Source organism: Vulpes vulpes, chromosome 8 (genome assembly GCF_048418805.1).
Source record: "Vulpes vulpes isolate BD-2025 chromosome 8, VulVul3, whole genome shotgun sequence".
Taxonomy (NCBI): domain Eukaryota; kingdom Metazoa; phylum Chordata; class Mammalia; order Carnivora; family Canidae; genus Vulpes; species Vulpes vulpes.
In genome coordinates, this window is record NC_132787.1 from 56537380 (window position 1) to 56557285 (window position 19906).

At 38.3% G+C, this 19906-nt stretch overlaps 2 protein-coding genes across 3 annotated transcripts in view; one reads left to right on the forward strand and one right to left on the reverse strand.

Moving 5' to 3' along the window:
• Positions 1–1214, forward strand: part of SPAG17 (sperm associated antigen 17) — a 208677-nt gene extending 207463 nt beyond the window's left edge. The window contains exon 48 of the mRNA XM_072766779.1: positions 195–1214. Within this exon, the coding sequence (XP_072622880.1) occupies positions 195–334 (140 nt within the window). The 3' untranslated portion in view covers positions 335–1214. The remainder of the gene's footprint in view (positions 1–194) is intronic.
• Positions 1215–11592: 10378 nt separating this feature from the next.
• The window catches only part of WDR3 (WD repeat domain 3), a 28768-nt gene continuing 20454 nt past the window's right edge, over positions 11593–19906 (reverse strand). For both annotated transcript variants that reach the window (XM_025994654.2, XM_025994652.2), the window contains exons 18-27: positions 19638–19749; positions 19353–19487; positions 18841–18891; positions 18265–18330; positions 17684–17776; positions 17165–17212; positions 16407–16450; positions 14255–14383; positions 12634–12727; positions 11593–12328 (exon numbers count right to left, since the gene is read on the reverse strand). In XM_025994654.2, coding sequence (XP_025850439.1) covers positions 12173–12328; positions 12634–12727; positions 14255–14383; positions 16407–16450; positions 17165–17212; positions 17684–17776; positions 18265–18330; positions 18841–18891; positions 19353–19487; positions 19638–19749 — 928 coding nt within the window. In that variant the 3' untranslated portion in view covers positions 11593–12172. The remainder of the gene's footprint in view (positions 12329–12633; positions 12728–14254; positions 14384–16406; positions 16451–17164; positions 17213–17683; positions 17777–18264; positions 18331–18840; positions 18892–19352; positions 19488–19637; positions 19750–19906) is intronic.

Sequence of the window (19906 nt, forward strand, 5' to 3'; positions counted from 1 at the left end):
GGTGGACAGGAGACATTCCAAGAAATCAATATCCATCCTTCATCCCCTAAGCCTGAATCTGTAGAATTCACATTTCATAGAAAAGTATGGAGCTAAAGATGCTAGAGAAGAGGTTCTGATTCTAAAATGTTATCTGAGTTTGTATACACAAATCATTTGGTCATGACAGTCATAGTCCTTAATGAGTATTTTACCAGTGTTGACAAGCAGCAATTATGATAAGAGACCAAAAGATTTTCCTCAGGGAAAAGAAAATCCCATGGTCCAGAGGATTTCTACGATTTCTTCCTCTACACTTGGAGTCTTCATGTCCCATAAAATTTCTCCACATTAGGTCCAGTAAGTAACAAATGGGAACTTTAATGTCAGCCATTCAGATGTGAGGCCTTAGACCTCATGTTTGTTCCTCTCTTCTTACAGCCAGAAACCAATAAGGCACTTAACCTGGTGGGATGGAAATACTTGTTTTAAATAACTATAATAGCTACTTCTTTATATACAGTATCAGTATCGAATCCTCATACTACTAATAATTAGATATTATCTTTCCTACTTTATAAATAAATAAACAGTATCAGTATTGAATCCTCATACTACTAATAATTAGATATTATCTTTCCTACTTTATAAATAAATAAACTGGGCAGCCCAGGTGGCTCAGCGGTTTAGCGCCGCCTTCAGCCCGGGGTGTGATCCTGGAGACCAGGGATCGAGTCCCATGTCGGGCTCCCTGCATGGAGCCTGCCTCTCCCTCTGCCTGTGTGTCTGCCTCTCTCTCTCTGTCTCTCATGAATGAATAAATAAAATCTTAAAGAAAGAAAGAAAGAAAGAAAGAAAGAAAGAAAGAAAGAAAGAAAGAAAGAAAGAAAGGAAGGAAGGAAAGAAACTGAAGCTCAGAGAATCTTAAGTAGATGATGTAAAAATCTAACCTACTTCAATGTGATCCTAAAGTTTGTTCTTAGAAGCACTGTTTTCAATGTTAAGCTGACCTTTCAAAAAGCAGGAGCACCTACACCAGTATGTCCTTCTGGACTTGAAAATTTACAAATAAGCCCGTGGTTGTCAAACATTTTGGACATAATATTCTTAAAAGCTATTAAGGATCCCAAAGAGCTTTCATTCATGTGGGTCATATCTATCACATTTACCAAATTGGAATTAAAACTGGGAAAATTTTTCAATGTAAAAACCATAATAAAGCCAGTATATTAACATAGATGTTTTAAATGAAAAATATTTTTCAAAACAAAAATGTATTATTCATGGGACATTGTTTTACATTTTTTACAAATTTCTTCAATGTCTGGCTTAATAGAGCACAGTTGGATTCTCACACCTGCTGTCATGATATCAGACATCACATAGTCTCTGGAAAACTCCACTGGATGCTCATAGCATCTTGTATTAGTTTCCTAGAGCTGATCTAACAAATCTCCATTAGTTTCTTAGGGCTGCCATGACAAAGTAGCACAAACCAGATAGCTTAAAATGACAGATATGCTCTTGCAGTTCAGGAGGCCAGAGTTCTAACATCAAGGAGTTGGAGTGGGGGTATTTCTTCTGGAGACTGAGGCAGAATTCATTCTATGCCTCTCTCCTAATGTCTGGTGGTTGCCAGAAGTTCTTGGGTGTTCCTTGGCTTATTGCTACATCACTTTAATCCCTGCCTTTGTCTCAAATAGCATCCTTCCCTGTGTATATATTTCTGTTTCTGTGCTTATAAGAAAGACACTCGGGATCCCTGGGTGGCGCAGCGGTTTGCCTGCGCCTGCCTTTGGCCCAGGGCGCGATCCTGGAGACCCGAGATCGAATCCCACATTGGGCTCCCGGTGCATGGAGCCTGCTTCTCCCTCTGCCTGTGTCTCTGCCTCTCTCTCTCTCTCTGTGTGACTATCATAAATAAAAAATTAAAAAAAAATTTAAAAAAAAAGAAAGACACTCATTTCATTTAGGGGCTACCATAATCCTGAATGTCATCTTAAGGTCATCTTCACAGTTTCTGATAGACATAAATTTTGTGGAGACAAACCCAGTGTAATCTGCTGCTGGTATAAAAATATATTCATTCCATCCCAACATTCCCAAAATTCTTCACCCATTCCAGCATTAATTCCAAATCTAAATTCTCATCAACATAGGTTTCAACTCAAAGAGTTTCACGTCTCACCCATATAAATCACCCATATACTCCATAGATCCTTCCTGGGTAAGACTCTGGTATGACCTGCCTGGTCTCCCTTCCACTGGAAGATGCATCAAACTAGAAAATAAGCCATCAGCTTGCAACATACCATAGTGGAAAAAGCATAGGGTAGATACTCCCAAAGGAAGAAAGTGGAAGGAATAAAGAATCACTAGTCTAAAGCAAGGGTACAACAGAGCAAGGCAAATTTCATGAAATTTCAAGACCTTAGAATAATCATTTATGGCTTGATCCACATGCCATCTGGGCCCTACAGAGGTTTCACCAGCCCCAACCTTTAGACCTTCAGAAGCCTTGTTGGCCCCATCCTCTCGTCCTCAGCCCAGATATCATTTTACCCTCTGGGTAGCCCATCTCCTATTTATAGAATCCCAGAAGTCTGGCAGCCTTCCTTTATCTTGTCCTCTCCCTGTCCCTGTCAGGCCAAACCAGGAGTATTTCTACTGATATTACATCCTCAAAAACCTGTCAGTATTCATGCATGTCACGGAGATCCACATCATTAGACATGAGGCTTCTCCATAGATCCTTCCTGGATAACCGCACCTCTATTCCTGGCTTCTGCTGAGATGCCTGATTGTATCTGTAGTCATAAACCTAATCTCTCCAGCACACACACCCTTGGTGACTGCTCCAGAGTATACTTTAGCATTGTTTTGCAGTATGGATATAACGTCAATTTTCAAACTCATCATGTTTTGATTCCTTTTTGCTCTTTAGTTCCTTCCTCAAATGATTTCTTTCCCCTTACATTTTACTAGAAGCAGCAAGAAACCAGGCCACATCTTCCATATTTTGCTTAGAAACCTCAGCGAAACATTCAATGCAAGTGTTTACAAGTTCTACTTTAAACCCCAAAGCAGAACATAATTCAGCCAAGTTTTCTGCCACATTATAACTTTTCCTCCAGTGTCCCACGACATGTTCATTTGAGGTCACACTAGAAGCACGTTTAATGTGCCTATTTCCATCGACATTTTGTTCATGATGAGGTAGAAGTTCTCTGAGGTGACATGACAGCAGCTTTCTCTGCTGTCCCTATCACTTCCTTCTGAGCCATCCCCAAAGTGGCTTAGAAGTCCATGTTTCTACCAAGTCATCTCAAGATAACCTAGACTTTTTAATTTCTCACGTTGCTCACAATTCTCCCAGCCTTTACTCATTACCCAATTCCAAAGCCACTTCCACATTTTTGAGTATTTGCTCCAGTTAACACCCCACTTCCTGGTATCAAAATCTACCAGTTTCCTGAGGCTTCCATAACGGATCACCACAAACTAGGGGAGGGAGGCTGAAGACAAGATATTCATTTCCTTGCAGTTCAGGAAGCCAAAGGTCTGAAAGCTAAGGTGACCGAGGGCTGGGTTCCTTCTGGAGGCTCAAGGAGAATGTGTTCCTGCCTCTGTCCTGGCTTCTGGCACTAGCCTGAGTCCTCAGGGTAACTTGGCTAATAGCTACATCAGGCAAATCCCAATTTCTGCCTCTGTGGTCACACAACCTCCTGTTTCATCACATTGCATCCTTATATAGCAACAGTCACTGTACTTAGGGCCCACTCTAACCTCGCATCACCTCATCTTAACTAATTACGGTTATAAAGACCCTATTTCTAAAGGTCACGTTCATACGTATCCGGGTAGACATCAATTTTTGGAGATCACTCTTCAAATTACTAGATTTTAGTATTGTTTTGAGAATATTTTTGATCTTGCAAACTCCCTGAAAGGGTCTTACCAACTTCCAAGGGTCTTAAAATATACTTTGGGAATCACTGATTTCATGGTTTATGTCAGTTCTATTCCATGGCTTTTGGAAGTTACTCCAAACTGAGGAGTGGTGAAGTCTCCATCACTAGCTAGACAACTCTACTACAGAGCAGCTTTCAAATAATGATGCATAATTCCTTTGGCACCAATCATAAGTAACTTCATGAATCTTTACACCTCTGTTCATATTAGCACAGTTAATGTGATTGAAAGATGCCTACTATACTTATTCTTTTATTTTAAAGACAAACATCTAGTGTAAAGATCCTCTATATCGCCTAGAGCTAACAGATAACATTTTAGTCTATTTCTTTCCCATGCCTTCTATGTGTGTGCGCGCACACGGGCGCCTGTGTATGGGAATCATTCTGTAGTTTTAGATACTGTGTAGCTCACACAGTAAAAATAGTACCTTATATTGTGTTTATTTTGAGCCAGTAAGCACTTCACAATAACTCTATAAGGTAGATCTATTGGGCCTATTTTATTTTTTAATATTTTATTATTTATTTTATTTTATAGCAACAGACACCTAAGATCTCATAGCTTCTATGGTTCCAGAATCCAGAGGAGCTCAGTTGGATACTCTGGCTCAACTAGGAATGAATGTGCTTTCAGCCCACTGGTAGGATGCAGTTCCTTGACACGTGGGACTCTCCTTAGGGAGTCTCACAGCAAGGCAGCTTGGTTTATCGGAACAAGAAGAGCCCAAGAACAGGAGCAAGGCAGAATTCAGTGTTTTATATCTCAAACTTGGAAAAGACATCCCATTACATTTGCTGCCTTCTGCTCTTCAGAAGCCAGTCACTAGGTCCTGACCATACTCACGGGGGAGAGAGAGCTACACAAGGGCAACTGGCACTAGACCTAACGAGGGCTGGGGTCAGCGACTATTGGACCATGTGTGCTCCCCACCCTAAAAATCACAGGACAGCTGCTGGGAGCCCATAACATCTCAAAAATTAAGTGACAGGACTGAGAATATAAGGTGGTGTTACTCCTAAGAATCTCAGTCTCATCTCAACACTTAGGGACTTAAATTGTGAGGAAGGCGGGGGGGGGGGGGGGGGCGGCAGACTGTGGATAGTGTATGTAGGCCAGGTGGCTTCTTCCTGAGTTTGTGGCTGGCCTGTAAAGGCTACACTGAGCAGGCTAATCTATTGTGCTGATAGGTAAGTGGAACCCTAGACACAGTTCTGTGCCCAGTGGCAGATACCACTGCCTCCTTGGTCACTGCCCCAGGTCATCTGCCAGATTTAGAGACTTCTTTGGGAGAGCTATGAATTAGGACACTTGAACTAAGAAACAATACCAAGTACATCAAGCAGCTAACTTCCAGCTGGGGAATCTCAAAATGGTTAAGCATATCTTCTTTACATAGAGACATATATAAATATATACAAACTTTGATGTTATATTCCTAATAAACCATTCACAGGGCTTTTATTTATGGTATCTCCAGCTTCTACAGGTAACATTGAATGATTTACAAAAGATATTACTCATTACCTGGTTCATGTACTAAGGATTATATCTAGCCAATGGCTGACTAAGCCAGTAAATGTTGATTTAATGACTAGAAAGTGGTTTGGCTTAAAATTTACTTTTTCTTTTTTTAAAGGATTTTATTTATTTCAAGAGAGAGAGAGAACACACAAGCAGGGAAGGGCACAGGGAGAGGGAGAAAGAATCTGAAGCAAATTCTGCACTGAGTGCAGAGCCCAATGAGGGGTTTGATCCCACGACCATGAGATCATGACCTGAGCTGAGACCAAAAGTTGGATGCTTAACAAACTGAGCCACCCAGACACCCCTAAAATTTGCTTTTTAACTCACTAGTTAACCTCAAACCTTTAGAGTTAAGGAGTTTCAAGTATTTTGACCAAAAGTAAGAGCTCAGTTACTTCCTGTGCACATCATTTCATGTCATAAGCTTTCCTTCTCTTTGATTTGTGTAACACCTTCTAGACAAACACCTTTAAATCCCCCGCTACTGTTAATCTTAACTGATGGCAAAGCTATGGATTAAATTTGAGTACCCTCCTGACCTTGTTTTGGTTTGGAAACCATCAAAAACATTCATAGGAAATGCTGTGGTTTCCTATTTTCTGATAAATGTCCAAGAGCCACAAACACGGCCTTTGTTCGCTCAGGAATTAGGATTTACTTTTAATAAGTAACTCACTCCTCTCCCTAGTGGCAGGAACAGACACCTAAAGAAAAGGCTGCTTCTTCAGACTAGAAGCACCTAGAATCCACCATACTATCTTTTCTCGTACATTTTCATAGTTAAGCCTCAGGAACTCTATGCCAAAATAATCTTTACTCATATTCTGCCCAACGAGTAACACCACCACATTCCTGACCTTACACTTCAGTGACTGCCCAGGAACAGTACTAGACTTGTGGCTAGAGACCCTCAGATAATCATACCACAAGAACTGCAGCTCTGAGACTGGCAAGGAAATGGTGACACCACAACACAGCACCTTAAATAAAATGGACAAGTTCACAGGACACCAAATCCTGAAACTGACTCAAGAAGACAGACAGAGAAAGAGAGACAGTGGAGTAGGAGGACCCTAGGCTCATCTTGTCCAACAAATGCAACTAGATAATGATAAGACCATCCTAAATACCCAGAAGTTGACCTTAAGACTAACAGAACAAACTCCACAACTAAAAGGAGAGAAGAGGCTGCATCAAAGAAGGCAGGAAGTGTAGAGATGTGTTTTAGGGGAGAAATGGATCATGGTTGCTGTGGAGAGGGAGCCATTGTCATGGAGAGAGACATCCAGAGGAACACACCAGGATAATTATTTTCTGAAAGCCATTGGCTTGGAAAAAAAGAAGTGTTTACTTTCATAAAGGCCATTAGTTTCAGGGACAGGAAACATACTGGCTTTTCTAACACAGAGAAAAGGGCAGAGACTTAGGTGAAATGCCAAGACAGAGTAATTTATCCCAAATGAAAGAACAAGATAAGGCTACAGCCAGAGATCAACATAATACAGATATAAGTAACATAACTGATGGAGAATTTAAAGCAACAAACATAAGGATGTTCACTGCGCTTGAGAAAAGATGACATCAGTGAGATCTTTGCCACAGAGATAAAAGTTAAAAAAGAATCAATGAGAAACAAAGAATGCACTAAGTGAGATTGGGAACAGGCTTAATGCAATGAAGAAGAGGCTGGAAGAAGCAGAGGAATGAATTAGTGGATAAGAAGACAAAATAATGAAGCTGAACTAGAATTATGGAACATGAGCATAGATTTAGGTAACTCAGTGACTCCATCAAACGTATTGACGTTCATATCATAGGTATCCCAGAAGAGGACAAGAGAGAAAAGGAGGCAGAAAATTTATTTCCAGAAATAATGGCAGAACACTTCTCTAATCTGGGAAAGGAAACAGACATCCAGATCCAGGAGGCACAGAGAATTCCCATCGAAATCAACAAAAGCAGGCCAACACCCAGACATGTAGTTAAATTTGCAAATATATAGTGATAAAGAAGAAAATCTTAAAAAAAAAAAAAAAAAAAAAGACAAAAGAAGTCCCTAACTTACAAGGGAAAACCCATAAAGCTAGCTGGAGATTTCTCAAAAGAAATTTGGCAAGTAAGAGGGAGTGGCACTATTTATTCAAAGTGATGAATGGGAAAAATCTGCAGCTAAAAACACTCCATCCAGCAAAGCTATTGCTCATAATAGGAGAAAGAGCTTCCCTGATAAAAATGAAAAGAATTTGTGACCATTAAACCAGCATTGCAAGAAATATTAAAGGGGACTCTGAGTGCAAAGGAGAGACTAAAAGTGACAAAGACAAAAAAAGGATCAGAAAAGATCTCCAGAAATGAGAAAATAAGTAATAAAATGGTAATAAATACATACCTATCAATAATTACTTTGAATGTAAATGGACTAATAAACACATCAATCAAAAGACACGGAGTCAAAACAGATTTAAAAAAAAAAAAAAAAGGAAAAAAGAAAAAAGACTCCTTTATATGCTGCCTACAAGAAACTCATTTTAGACCTAAAGAGACCTGCAGGGTGAAAGGGAGGGGATGGAGTAATATTTATCCCGTGAATGGGTATTCAAAAGAAAGCCCAAGTAGCAATGCATCTATTGGACGAACTAGATGAAAGATATAAAAACAGACAAAGGCACTATATAATCATAAAGGGGACAATGCAACAAGAAGACATAACAATTATAAACATTTATGCCCCCAAGTTGGGAGAACTCAAATATATAAAATGATTAATAACAAAAGATAAAAAAAAAAACCCTATGGATAATAACACAGAATAGTAGAGAATTTAATACGCACTTATAACAGCGGACAGATCATCTAAACAGAAAAACCAACATGGAAACAATGGCTTTGAATGATGCACTGCAGCAGATGGACTTAACAGATATATTCAGAACATTCCATCCTAAAATAGCAGAATACACATTCTTTTCAAGATCACATGGAACATTCTCCAGAATAGATCACATAAAATAGGCCTCAACAAATACAAAAAGATTGAGGTCATAGCATGTACCTTTTCTGACCACAATGCTATGAAACTAGAAGTCAACCACAAGAAAAAATCTGGAAAGACCACAAATACATGGCAGTTAAACAACATGCTACTAAACAAACAATGAATGCATTAACCAAGAAACCAAAGAAGAAATAAAAGATACATGGAAACAAGTGAAAATGAAAACAAATGGTCCAAAACCTTTGGGATGTAGCCAAAGTGGTCCTAGGAGGGAAGTACAAAGCAGTACAGACCACCTCAAGAAGCAAGAAAAATCTCAAATAAACAACCTAACCTTACACCTAAGGAGCTGGATAAAGAACAACAAATGAAGCCTAAAGAAGGAAAGTAATAAAAATTAGACCAGAAATAAGTGATACAGAAACTAAAAAAGCAATACAACAAATCAAACTAGGAGCTGGTTCTTTGAAAAAAAAAAAAAAAAATTGATAAACCTCTAACCAGACATATCAAGAACAAAAAAGAAAGGACTCAAATAAAATCACAAATGGGAGAGCAGAAATAACAATTAGAATATTATGAAAATAATTAGAAAATATTATGAGAAACAATTATAAGACAATATTATGAAAAATTATATGCCAACAAGTTGGACCTGGAAGAAATGGATAAATTTCTAGAAAAATATAAACTACCAAAACTGAAACAAGAATAGAAAATGTAAACAGATTGATAACCAAAAAACAAAAGTCCGGGGCTAGATGGCTTCACAGGGGACTTCTACCAAACATTTAAAGAATTAATACCTATTCTTCTCAAGCTGTTCCAAAAAATGGAAGAGGAAGGAAAATTTCCAAATTCATTCTATTAAGTCAGCATTACCCTGATACCAAAACCAGGTAAAAAAATCCACTAAAAAAGAGAACTATATAGGCGAATATCCCTGATGAACACGGATGCAAAAATTCTCAATAAAATACTAGCAAACCAAATCCAACAGTACATTAAAAGGATCATTTACCATGGTCAAGTGGATTTATTCCTGGGCTGCAAGGGTGCTTCAATATTCACAAATCAATCAACATGATACACTACATTAATAAAAGAAAGGATAAGAACCATATGAGCCTTTCAATAGATGCAAAAAAGTCACTTGACAAAGTACAACATCAATTCATGATAAAAGCCCTTAACAAAGTAAGTTTAGAGGGAACATATTTCAACATAATAAAGACCATATATGAAAAACCCACAGTTAATATCATCCCCAATAGGAAAAACTGAGGGCTTTTCTTATATAATCAGGAAAAAGACATGGAATGTCCATTCCCACCACTATTATTCAACATAGTACTGAAGTCCTAGCCACAGCAATCAGACAAAAAGAAATAAAATGCATCCAAATTGGCAAATTTGCAGATGACATGATACTCGATTAGAAAACCTGAAAGACTCCACTAAAAACCTGCTAGACCTGATAAGCAAATACAGTAGAGTTGCAGTATACAAAACAATATACAGAAATCTGTTACATTTCTATACACCAATAATGAAGCAGCAGGAAGAGAAATCAAGGAATCCATCTCATTTACTATTACATCAAAAACGTGATACAATGGAAGAACAAATATTATTAAAGTGTCTATACCATCCAAAGCAATCTACACATTATATGCAATCCCTATCAAAATACCACCAGCATTTTTCACACAGCTAGAACAAACAATCCTAAAATTTGTGTGAAACTACAAAAGATTCCAAATAGCTAAAGCAATCTTGAAAAAGAAAAGCAAAGCTGGAGGTATCACAGTTCCAGACTTCAAATTATATACAAATCTATAGTCATCAAAACAGTATGTTACTGACACAAAAAATAAACATCTATGGAACAGAACAGAAAACCCAGAAATGAACCCACAACTATATGGTCAATTAATCTGTGAGAAAGCAAGAAAGAATATCTGATAGGAAAAAAGACAGTCTCTTAAATGGTGATGGGAAAACTGGACAGAAACATGCAAAAGAAAGAAACTGGACCACTTTCTTATACCAAACATAAAAATCAATTCAAAATGGACTAAAGACCTAAATGTGAGATAGGAAATCATCAAAATCCTAGAGAACACAGGCAGTAACCTCTTTGTGGCCATAGCAACTTCTTTCTGGCTATGTCTCCTGACGCAAGGGAGACAGGATCTGTGCTATAGGACATTTATGAAAGAAATTGAAGATGACACAAAGAGGGATCCATGGGTGGTGCAGTGGTTTAGCGCCTGCTTTTGGCCCAGGGCGCGATCCTGGAGACCCAGGATCGAATCCCATGTCGGGCTCCCGGTGCATGGAGCCTGCTTCTCCCTCTGCCTATGTCTCTGCCTCTCTCTCTATCATAAATAAAAATAAAAAAATAATAATAATAAAAATAAATTAAAAAAGATGACACAAAGAAATGGAATGAATGTGTATATAGACACACACATATATACACCATATGTATATACATATATATGTATAGAACATATATGTGCATGTATATACTATGTACACACAGAGAGAAATATTACTCAGCCATAAAAAAGAATGAAATCTTGCATTTGCAATGATGTGGATGGAGCCAGACAGTATTATGGTAAGTGAAATAAGTCAGAAAACAAACGCCATATGATTTAACTTGTATGTGAAATTTAAGAAACAAAAAAGCAAAGGGATTCAGCTGTAGAGAATAAACTTTTGGTTACACAGTGGGGAGGTGGGTGGGTGGGGGTGGTCTAAATAGGTGATGAGGATTAAGGAGTGTGCTTGTGATCAGCACCAGGTGTCCTATGGAAGTGTTGAACTGCTGAATGGACATGTGATTCTAATATTACACTGTACATTAACTAGTTGGAATTTAAATAAATCTTAAAAAAAAAAAAAAAAGACACGGAAATCTGAACAGAACTGCATCAAGGTTGTAGTCCTTAACTTACTTAAAAATGTCCCAACAAGAGAAGCCAGGCCCAAAGGAATGTGTCCGTTTCTCCTCCTAAAATATTCCCATCCCCTCAAATCCTATTTATGTATGTATGTATGTATGTATGTATGTATATGGTATTAATCACCCAGAAGCCCAACAAAGCATCTCAGCTTGACTATACTTTAATTAGAAACAGCTCTTTAGAGAAGTACAATTTAGCAATTAGCTATTTTTATATACAGATATAACCACCAGTATAGGCTGTTTAGATCATTTTTATGTCCTTTTCAGCTCTGTAAGTCCATGAGTCTGTATTTAATGGGAGAGGGCAATCAATTCTGCACCTGATAGTCTCTGGAGGAGATAAAACGTAATACAAAAAGTAACACATCAACTAATCTCCTGTTATCACAGAAATAAGAAAAACTTTTGAAATATTCATTTCAGCTCTAGTCAAGCAACTAGTAAAAATATTCATTGTTCCCTGCTAGAATGGGAACAATTCCTGAAGGGCTCAGCCTTTGAGGTCACAGAAAGATTTTAAACTATTATGCATTAAGTCCAAAAAATGGAGCCCAGAATCCTGCATTGGGCATTTCCTCAAGCAAAGCTAGGAAATATATCCTGACATCTTCTGCAACACACCAAGCTCTGTTACTTGTTTATTTTCAAGTTGGCACCAATTCTGCTGCTTAGTTTAGAAGTTCCTTTAAATAGAGAAAAAAACAAAAGGGCACATTTCAGTTCTAAGTATATGTTAAAATTAGCTTCTCCCTCTTTTTCCTCTTCCTCTTCTTTTCTTCCAAGTGGCTGGTTGCATCAGCAAAAAACATAACTTCACTTTTTGCCTCGCATTCCCTCTTGAGATATTCAAGACCTGCCCTGTTGAAGCCAATAACATCCTGGAGAGGGACAAAAGAAAGATTAAATGACCTCTCTCTTACTTCAGTTCAACACAGCAGCATATGTGAGTCAGGGGAACCGATGTTTCTGGCGCTCTTACTCATCCCTCCTTGTCTAAGGTCTTTCTGGTTTGGTTTAGTTTTCTTCTATTTCTACCAGCTCCAATGAAAATACTTACCTCAAATACACATACATGTCTGGTCAATATCACCAAAGACAAGGCACAGTTCACTATGCTGCTTCTAAGTCACACACACACACCAGGATTCCCCCCTCATTACTGTACTCCTACAAGTATACCTACCCGGACTTGGCTGACTTTTGAAATAGTTGTTTCCTTTAGCTTTTCAATCACTGGCACAAGCATTTGGTTACTAGTGATCTGCCCGAAGTGAATTCTAATAGAAAAGCAAAACAGTCATGTGACAAAAGAGGTAGTGGTTCTGGCTCTGCTTACCCCTTCTAGAAAAGCATATAGACAATATCAAAGTAAACAAAACAGAAAAAGATTCATTTTATCATATGGCAGTATAGAAATGCTTCTGGCAAAAAATAGCTAAAGATATTTCTTTCCTGCTAATCAATTTTATCTGATGTCAATTTTAACAATACTATGGTAAAAATCATAACACATTTAACTTGTGCAAAGCTGGCTCTTTTTGCAGCCAACTCCATGCAGCCACAGACTTACAAAATGGTATTTCATAGAAGGCTCAGAGAGAAATGAACACCTTAAGAAATACTAACTCAACAAAGATTTATTCATATTTCCAGTAAAGCCACTGCAATAAAAGATATAGTCTCTGATCAGTAAGACTCTGACCTTGGGTATTAAGATGATGTCCATGAACTCATGCTCCTGAGTACCCTCAAGCTCACCTGTGACCTGCCACAGCTACTTGTATAGTACTCCCCATCTACAACCCCCTGATAAGCTGGAAGCACTCATGGTATTTCACTTAGAATCAGTAACCCTGATTTCAATAGTACATATGCTATAGTGATAAGAAGTTATTCGTAACATTGTTGAGTTATCAATTTAAGGCCTCAGGACTTGCCCAAAATTATAAATCTGGCAACAGAATATATATATATACATATATATATGTATGTATGTATGTATCCCTGTTCTTTTGCTACCATCTTGATGGAATAAAAGGAACAGAGAATTAAGAATCATGAAAATAGATCAAATATCAATTTGTTAAATATACATGTTTTTTTTTTTTTTTGGTTTTTTAACTATTGGGTATTGGCTGATCAATCTGTATTTTGTCTTCAGAACAGCATTTTAGAGTGTTCAATCTCTTTTTGTTTTCTGCTATAACAGCTGGAGACCGAGGGGCAGAGAGCAAGATAAAAGAGTATATTCTTAAACTCTTGTAAATATGTTCTTTTCAATTACACACTAAGAGGAATTGTTCATATTTAAGAATAATCCCATAAATATATTTTGTTTCTTCTTTCCCTCCGTGTATGCCCTTTCTTTTCCATTTGTTTCTAGAGACCTGAAAAATAAAGGCACTATTCCTTATGACGCTGTTATGAAGACTAAACTAAATCATTTTGCTTCAACAGTTAAAAAGATAACAAATGAGGCAAACTGGCCACTCAGTGATGGCCTCTCAGCAAACAGACAAGGACTAGAGCTACTGCAACCTGGAGACCTGTGCTTACGGAAGTGTCCCTGAGCAATGCTCTATCTTGTTACTTCAGAAGTAGGTCATCACTATTATTGTTTAAGCACAAGACTGATTCTGCAGGATCAGGAATAATTTGTCACACAACAAGTGAAATCCTGTAACCATCTCTCAGTCTGAAACAACAGATTTCTTAACTCCAAAGCATTGATTCTGTCCATCAGTTCAAGTAACACTGGAGTGGTGAGACCAAGTAGACACAGTGTTCTTTGGAAAGGATGTTACCTGAGCAGAAAGAAGAGGCACCTACACAGAAGTTCGATATCAGAGCCCAGCTGGATGAATTCATTAAGGAGCTTAAGGAGGTCTGGGACATACGAAAAAGGTAGCACAAGCAGAGATTCTTCTAGCTCGCTGAAGAAGACAGTAAACATGACATGAACAAGAAATGTTTATTTAAATAGTATGAACTGTTCATCTATATCCTGAATGGTTCCTTCTTTTCTGTTTTATTTTTTATATTCAGTATTTTCATTTATCTGATGCATTCTGGTCCACGGGATGATAGGAGAATCTGACTTTTTTTCCCTCAGATAACTCATTTCTCCAAAGTCTTTTGTTGAACATTCCACCTTTATATGATACTTCTTTTACCATACATCGAGTCCTTACATATGCGACTCTGTTTCAGGGCTTTCAAGTCTATTTCAATGATTGATTCTGACAACAATCCTATAGTATTTTAGTTTTGCTGACTTTAATAGCTTTTTAATCTGGGAGAACAGCTCTCTTTTGCTACTCTTCTAGTTTGTTTTGTTTTACTTCTCTTGAACTAGTTCTAGTATCATTTCATCAACTCCAATTTCAAATCTCAAGAGGATTTCAACTGAGTTACAAACCTATGAACTAGTTAATAAAAAGAAAGACAAAAAACTTAAATCTTCAGAACATAGACTATTTCCTTCTAGAAATGTACAATACTTCCATTAACTTAAATTTTGTTGTACATTTCTCCCAGGAAGATTCATCATTATCCTCAGATAGCCTGTTCTTATTAAAATGGACATATTTAGATATTAAGAATTACTATGAAAATAATTTTCAAAAAATAAAAATAAAAAATTTTCAGTAGCTAAAACTCACAAATAAAATCCAAAGGTAAATCACAAATGAGAAACATTATTGCAAAAATACATGACAAAAAATTCTTAAAAACCAGTAAGAAAGTGATGCTTGGGTGGCTCAGCGGTTGAGCATCTGCCTTTGGCTAAGGGCGTGATCCCGGGATCTGGGATCGAGTCCCACATCGGGCTCCTTGCAGGGAGCCTGCTTCTCCCTCTGCCTGGGTCTCTGCCTCTGTCTCTCTGTCTCTCATGAATCTTTAGAATTCTTTAAAAAATTCTTTAAAAAAACAAAAAACAAAAAACAAAAACCAGTAAGAAAGTACTAGAGTACAAGAAAAGGAAAGTAAAAATTCACAGAAAAAAACCCACAAATGACCAACAAATATTAAATTTTTGCTTCATTAATAATAGAAAGAAATTAAAATGACACAATACAACCTTTTGCCTCTAAAACTGGCAAAGAATTTTTTAAAGCCTGGTCAACATCACTACAAGCTTTCTGAAAAGTAATTCAGCAACAAAACCTTTAAAAACTCATACTCATCAGTTATTGTTCTGCTACAACAAAGATTTCCATGTAAAGGTTTTCGTCGAAGCAGTACTGATAATAGCAAAAAACAAAAGCAAATCCGATAGTAATTATACATATAATGGAATGTTTTGATAGAATTCATTTTTTCTTTTTAAAAATATTTAATTATTCATGAGAGACACACAGAGAGAGGCAGAGACACAGGCAGAGGGAGAAGGAGGCTCTTCACAGGGACCCTGGTGTGGGACTTGATCCCAGGACCCTGGGATCACGACCAGAGCCAAAGGCAGATGCTAGACCACTGAGCCACCCAGGCGCCCCATGTTTTGATAGAATTCCATGAATGTAGTTTTGAAGAATATTAGTAACTTGAGCAAATGCTCAGGGAATATTCCATGAAAAAAATACACAATATAAAATTATATACAGAAGATTCCAATTGTGTATGGACACAGAAATAAGGCAAAGGAAATAACACAACCAAAAAAGGTTACCAGTTGGTACTTGTGATTGATGATACAGGATTTCATTACCTACAATATAAAGTAGGACTACCCTTCACTTGTCTCTAAAAGTATCTCCCTTCACACATTAGGAGGAGCCTGCTAGTTCTGCTTCTAAAAGGACATCATAATATACTGTTTTCCATGAAAACATTGACATGGTTAAACCTATAAGGAAAATAAACATCAATTATAACTTCTGCTTATCTCATGGTCAGACAGCCATTCAATAACTGATGTTAGTGGACAAATTCTAGTCATTGTACTTTGGGACTCACCTTGACTTGATTCCTTTAAAAATCTCCAACACATAAGCTGAAGGCTATAAAGGAAGCATGAGAACTTTAGTGGTACTCTAGGTTGATTTCTACTGAAGCTCCCTAATTCCCATCTAAAAACCAAGGATCCCACTCACAGGAGAAACAGCATTCTAAGATGGCAATACATGCACAGGCTTAGATTGTCACATGTGGGTTCACTTCCCAACTCTGTTACCTTCTGTCTGTAAGTCAGGCCAATTTCCCATCTGTAAAATGAGGCTACATTGACTCACATGATGACCCTGATGAATGATACAGGCAAGTAAAGTACTAAGTCTAGAGACTGCTATGTAAGCATACACTGTCCCATTTCTCTCTCTCTCCTCCTCTGTCTGATTTACATCAACTTTTCCTCTAAGAACCTCAATTTCAAAATTCACTTAGATGAACAGAATTTTCAGAGGGTTCTGGATACTGAACAAAAATAGGCACTAGAAAATATGAGAATGCCAGTCCAGTCAGACCAGAAAGAATGACTTAGAAGTTACACTAAAACTTTTGAAATGCTCAATACCCTAGAGGGCAGGAAAGACTTAGAAGTTACACTTGGTCCTTTTGAAATGCTCAATACCCTAGAGGACAGGAGAGGTGTTAATGGCAAAGTACTTCCCAGTATATTCAGCCTGAGATCATGCCTCTGCACTTCCTGCTGTGACTCTCTTGTCCCTGAAAAGTACCTCTGAGTAACCAAGGGGGAACCGTTAGACACTACTCACAGAGATATTGCCATAAGCCATCAGGATGGGATTAATGGGAAGAGGAACCTGTCAAGAAATCATTAGATCAAGTTATTAAAAAACAAGGCTCTGACAGTGCTTGTCACAGGCAGGGCAATGACAGTACGGTTTTTAAAAGGGAGACCCTACAAATGGAAAGAGTATAAAAGAGTATAAAAGAGTCATCAGGACTTTTAGTTTCCATTGCGCTTATGAATGAGTTTGGGCAATATATTTCATCTAGAAGCCTGTAATGGTTGCAGTATATCTGAAACCACACCAGGAGTTTCTGCTGCTTCCGGTGAGCACTTCATCCTGAGGTTTCTTCTCCCTCACTTTTTATCCAGACCCAACTCCCCTCTTTCCAATCCCTCAACTCCTTCTAATACTTGGAATTAGAAAAGACTCTATTACATTTATGTCATTTCCTAATCTGAGTCAGTAACTCCCAAGTGACAGTGTTCTCAGAAGTTCTATGGATACATGTTTCTCAGAGTGTAGCTCCATGGGCTATCTCACCTCTTTCCCTGCAGCTTTACAAATAGCTTTGTGTTCCTTCCTTTTCGCAGTCTCCTCTCGGTATAGCTCAACAGCCTCCATGATCCTCTCAGCCTACAATGATGGCAACAAAGGAGAGAAATCATTGCCACATGCCCCAGCATCCTGGAACCCTGCAATTGGAAGGCCTGACTGGAAAAGTACCACCTAGCTTGAACTGGTTTAATAAACGTATGCCAAGAGTGTCAAACAGTAGGTAATGATGTCTCTGGTGTTTGTTTTCTGTTTAATGTACAGAGAGGAGACTAAGCATCTTGGGTTTAGGGGAGGCCATATGGATGCCTCCATGTGGAGGAGGGCTGCTCCTGGGACCCCTGAGGGGTGCTGCTTCCAGGAGATCAAGCTTTCCCTTCTAGAAACCATGTACCGATTCGGCAGGACTGCTGTCTTTGGTTGCAAGGGAAGACCAGAGGTTCTGAGCTCCATCTATGAATTTCAACAACTTTTTGCCACAAAAGGGCTACCTGGTTGGTAAGAAGTTGGGATCTTCCTTAAAAATGTATGTATCTATAGATTTAGATACAGAATGTATATTAACTTACTGCTTTGACCGTTTCAATAGTTTTCTTTCCAGTAAAGTAATTGTCACCTTGAGTCTCTCCTGGAACCTGCCAGAAACAGAGATCCTTGACAATACTGTTGACAGGCAATAAAAAACCAATAAAGTAATCTTACATCCAGAAAAGAACAGGCATCACTGTGTTATGATAAAGGTTACATGGTGTTACCAACTACCCATTAATAAAGTACTCAGGTGCCAGACACTATTAAGTATTTTATATTCATTATAAGAATATCCTACTCTCTAAAAGTAAAAAGTGCCCAATTTCTAAAATTTTTAAATTTTATTTTTGTTCTATGATTCTCTGAAGCCTCCTTAAAACAAAACAAAACAAAACACGCCAGAATGACAAATTTGGTCAGTCATTTGTCCCACAAAATCAGGATATATAGTTAAATCAAATAGGACTACACAGATTGTTTCCCACATCAACTGATGGGAAACAACTTTAGCATCTGGCCCCAATTCTAATTCCATTAGAAATTCTTGAAATTAAAGTAAATTCCAATAAGATAATTATAGGGCTTGAGCTTGGGGTCCCAAAAGATTTACTTACTACTGGTTGGTCTTCTTTGGCCACACTCTCCTCATATTCTGCTTCCCTTTGCTGTCAAGAGACAGATAAAATTAATTTGGAAGAAAAATCATGGTCTCTATATGAAGTGAAATGAGACAGGGACGAGCTGCTTCTTTCAAAATGCAGTCCCCTGTTGGTATCTCTGTCTCTGCGTGGTTGCCGAAACAGTGACAGGGTGTTGGAAACCTCTCCTGGAGTCAGGCCTGACTGAGGGGTAGCCGCATTAGATAGAATTCTTAGGCTAGGACAGCAGGTTCAGATACCCACCAGCATGTTTTTTTTTTTTTTTTTTTTTTTAAATTTTGTGTATTCATGAGAAACACAGAGAGAGGCAGAGACACAGGCAGAGAGAGAAGCAGGCTCCCTGCAGGGAGCCCAATGTAGGACTCGATCCCAGGACCTTGGGATCACAACATGAGCCAAAGGCAGACACTCAACCACTGAGCCACCCAGGCATTTCCCCAACAGCATGTTCTGTAACCAAGCCTTACCATCTCCCTTTCTTCCTCAAGAATAAGAGGCTCCCTTGTTCTTTCCCAAAGTCTCAGAGATTTGTCATGGGATGATGACACAACATAGTCTCCACTAGGGCTTACAGCCAAGCACCAGATCTCCTGGTGGTGCCCCTGGAGAGAGAGAAGACACAAAAACAAAAAACCCTGAGAAGGAACACCTTATTCCTTGACCGATACCTGCTCTACATTGAGTGGGAGATCAACATTCAGTCTTAAAAGTGGTTCTCAAGTACTGAGCAACCAAAGCAGGAAAGTGGTTACCTCCAGAGTCTGTATGTGTTCAAATTTGTCTGCATCCCACTGCTTAATCTTGTGGTCCTTGCCAGTGGTGAAGAAGAGGTGGGACTTGGGTACAAACTGCAGGTACATCACACTGAAAAGTGAGAAAAGTGATCAAATGTCATGTCATGTCATGTCATCAAATGTCATGCTAGTGAAAAGCCTCGCACACATTTGTGAAGAGCTAGTTCTAGGATGCTTAATTATTTAGTTTTAAATTTATGACTGCCTAAATATAGACATAGATGCTT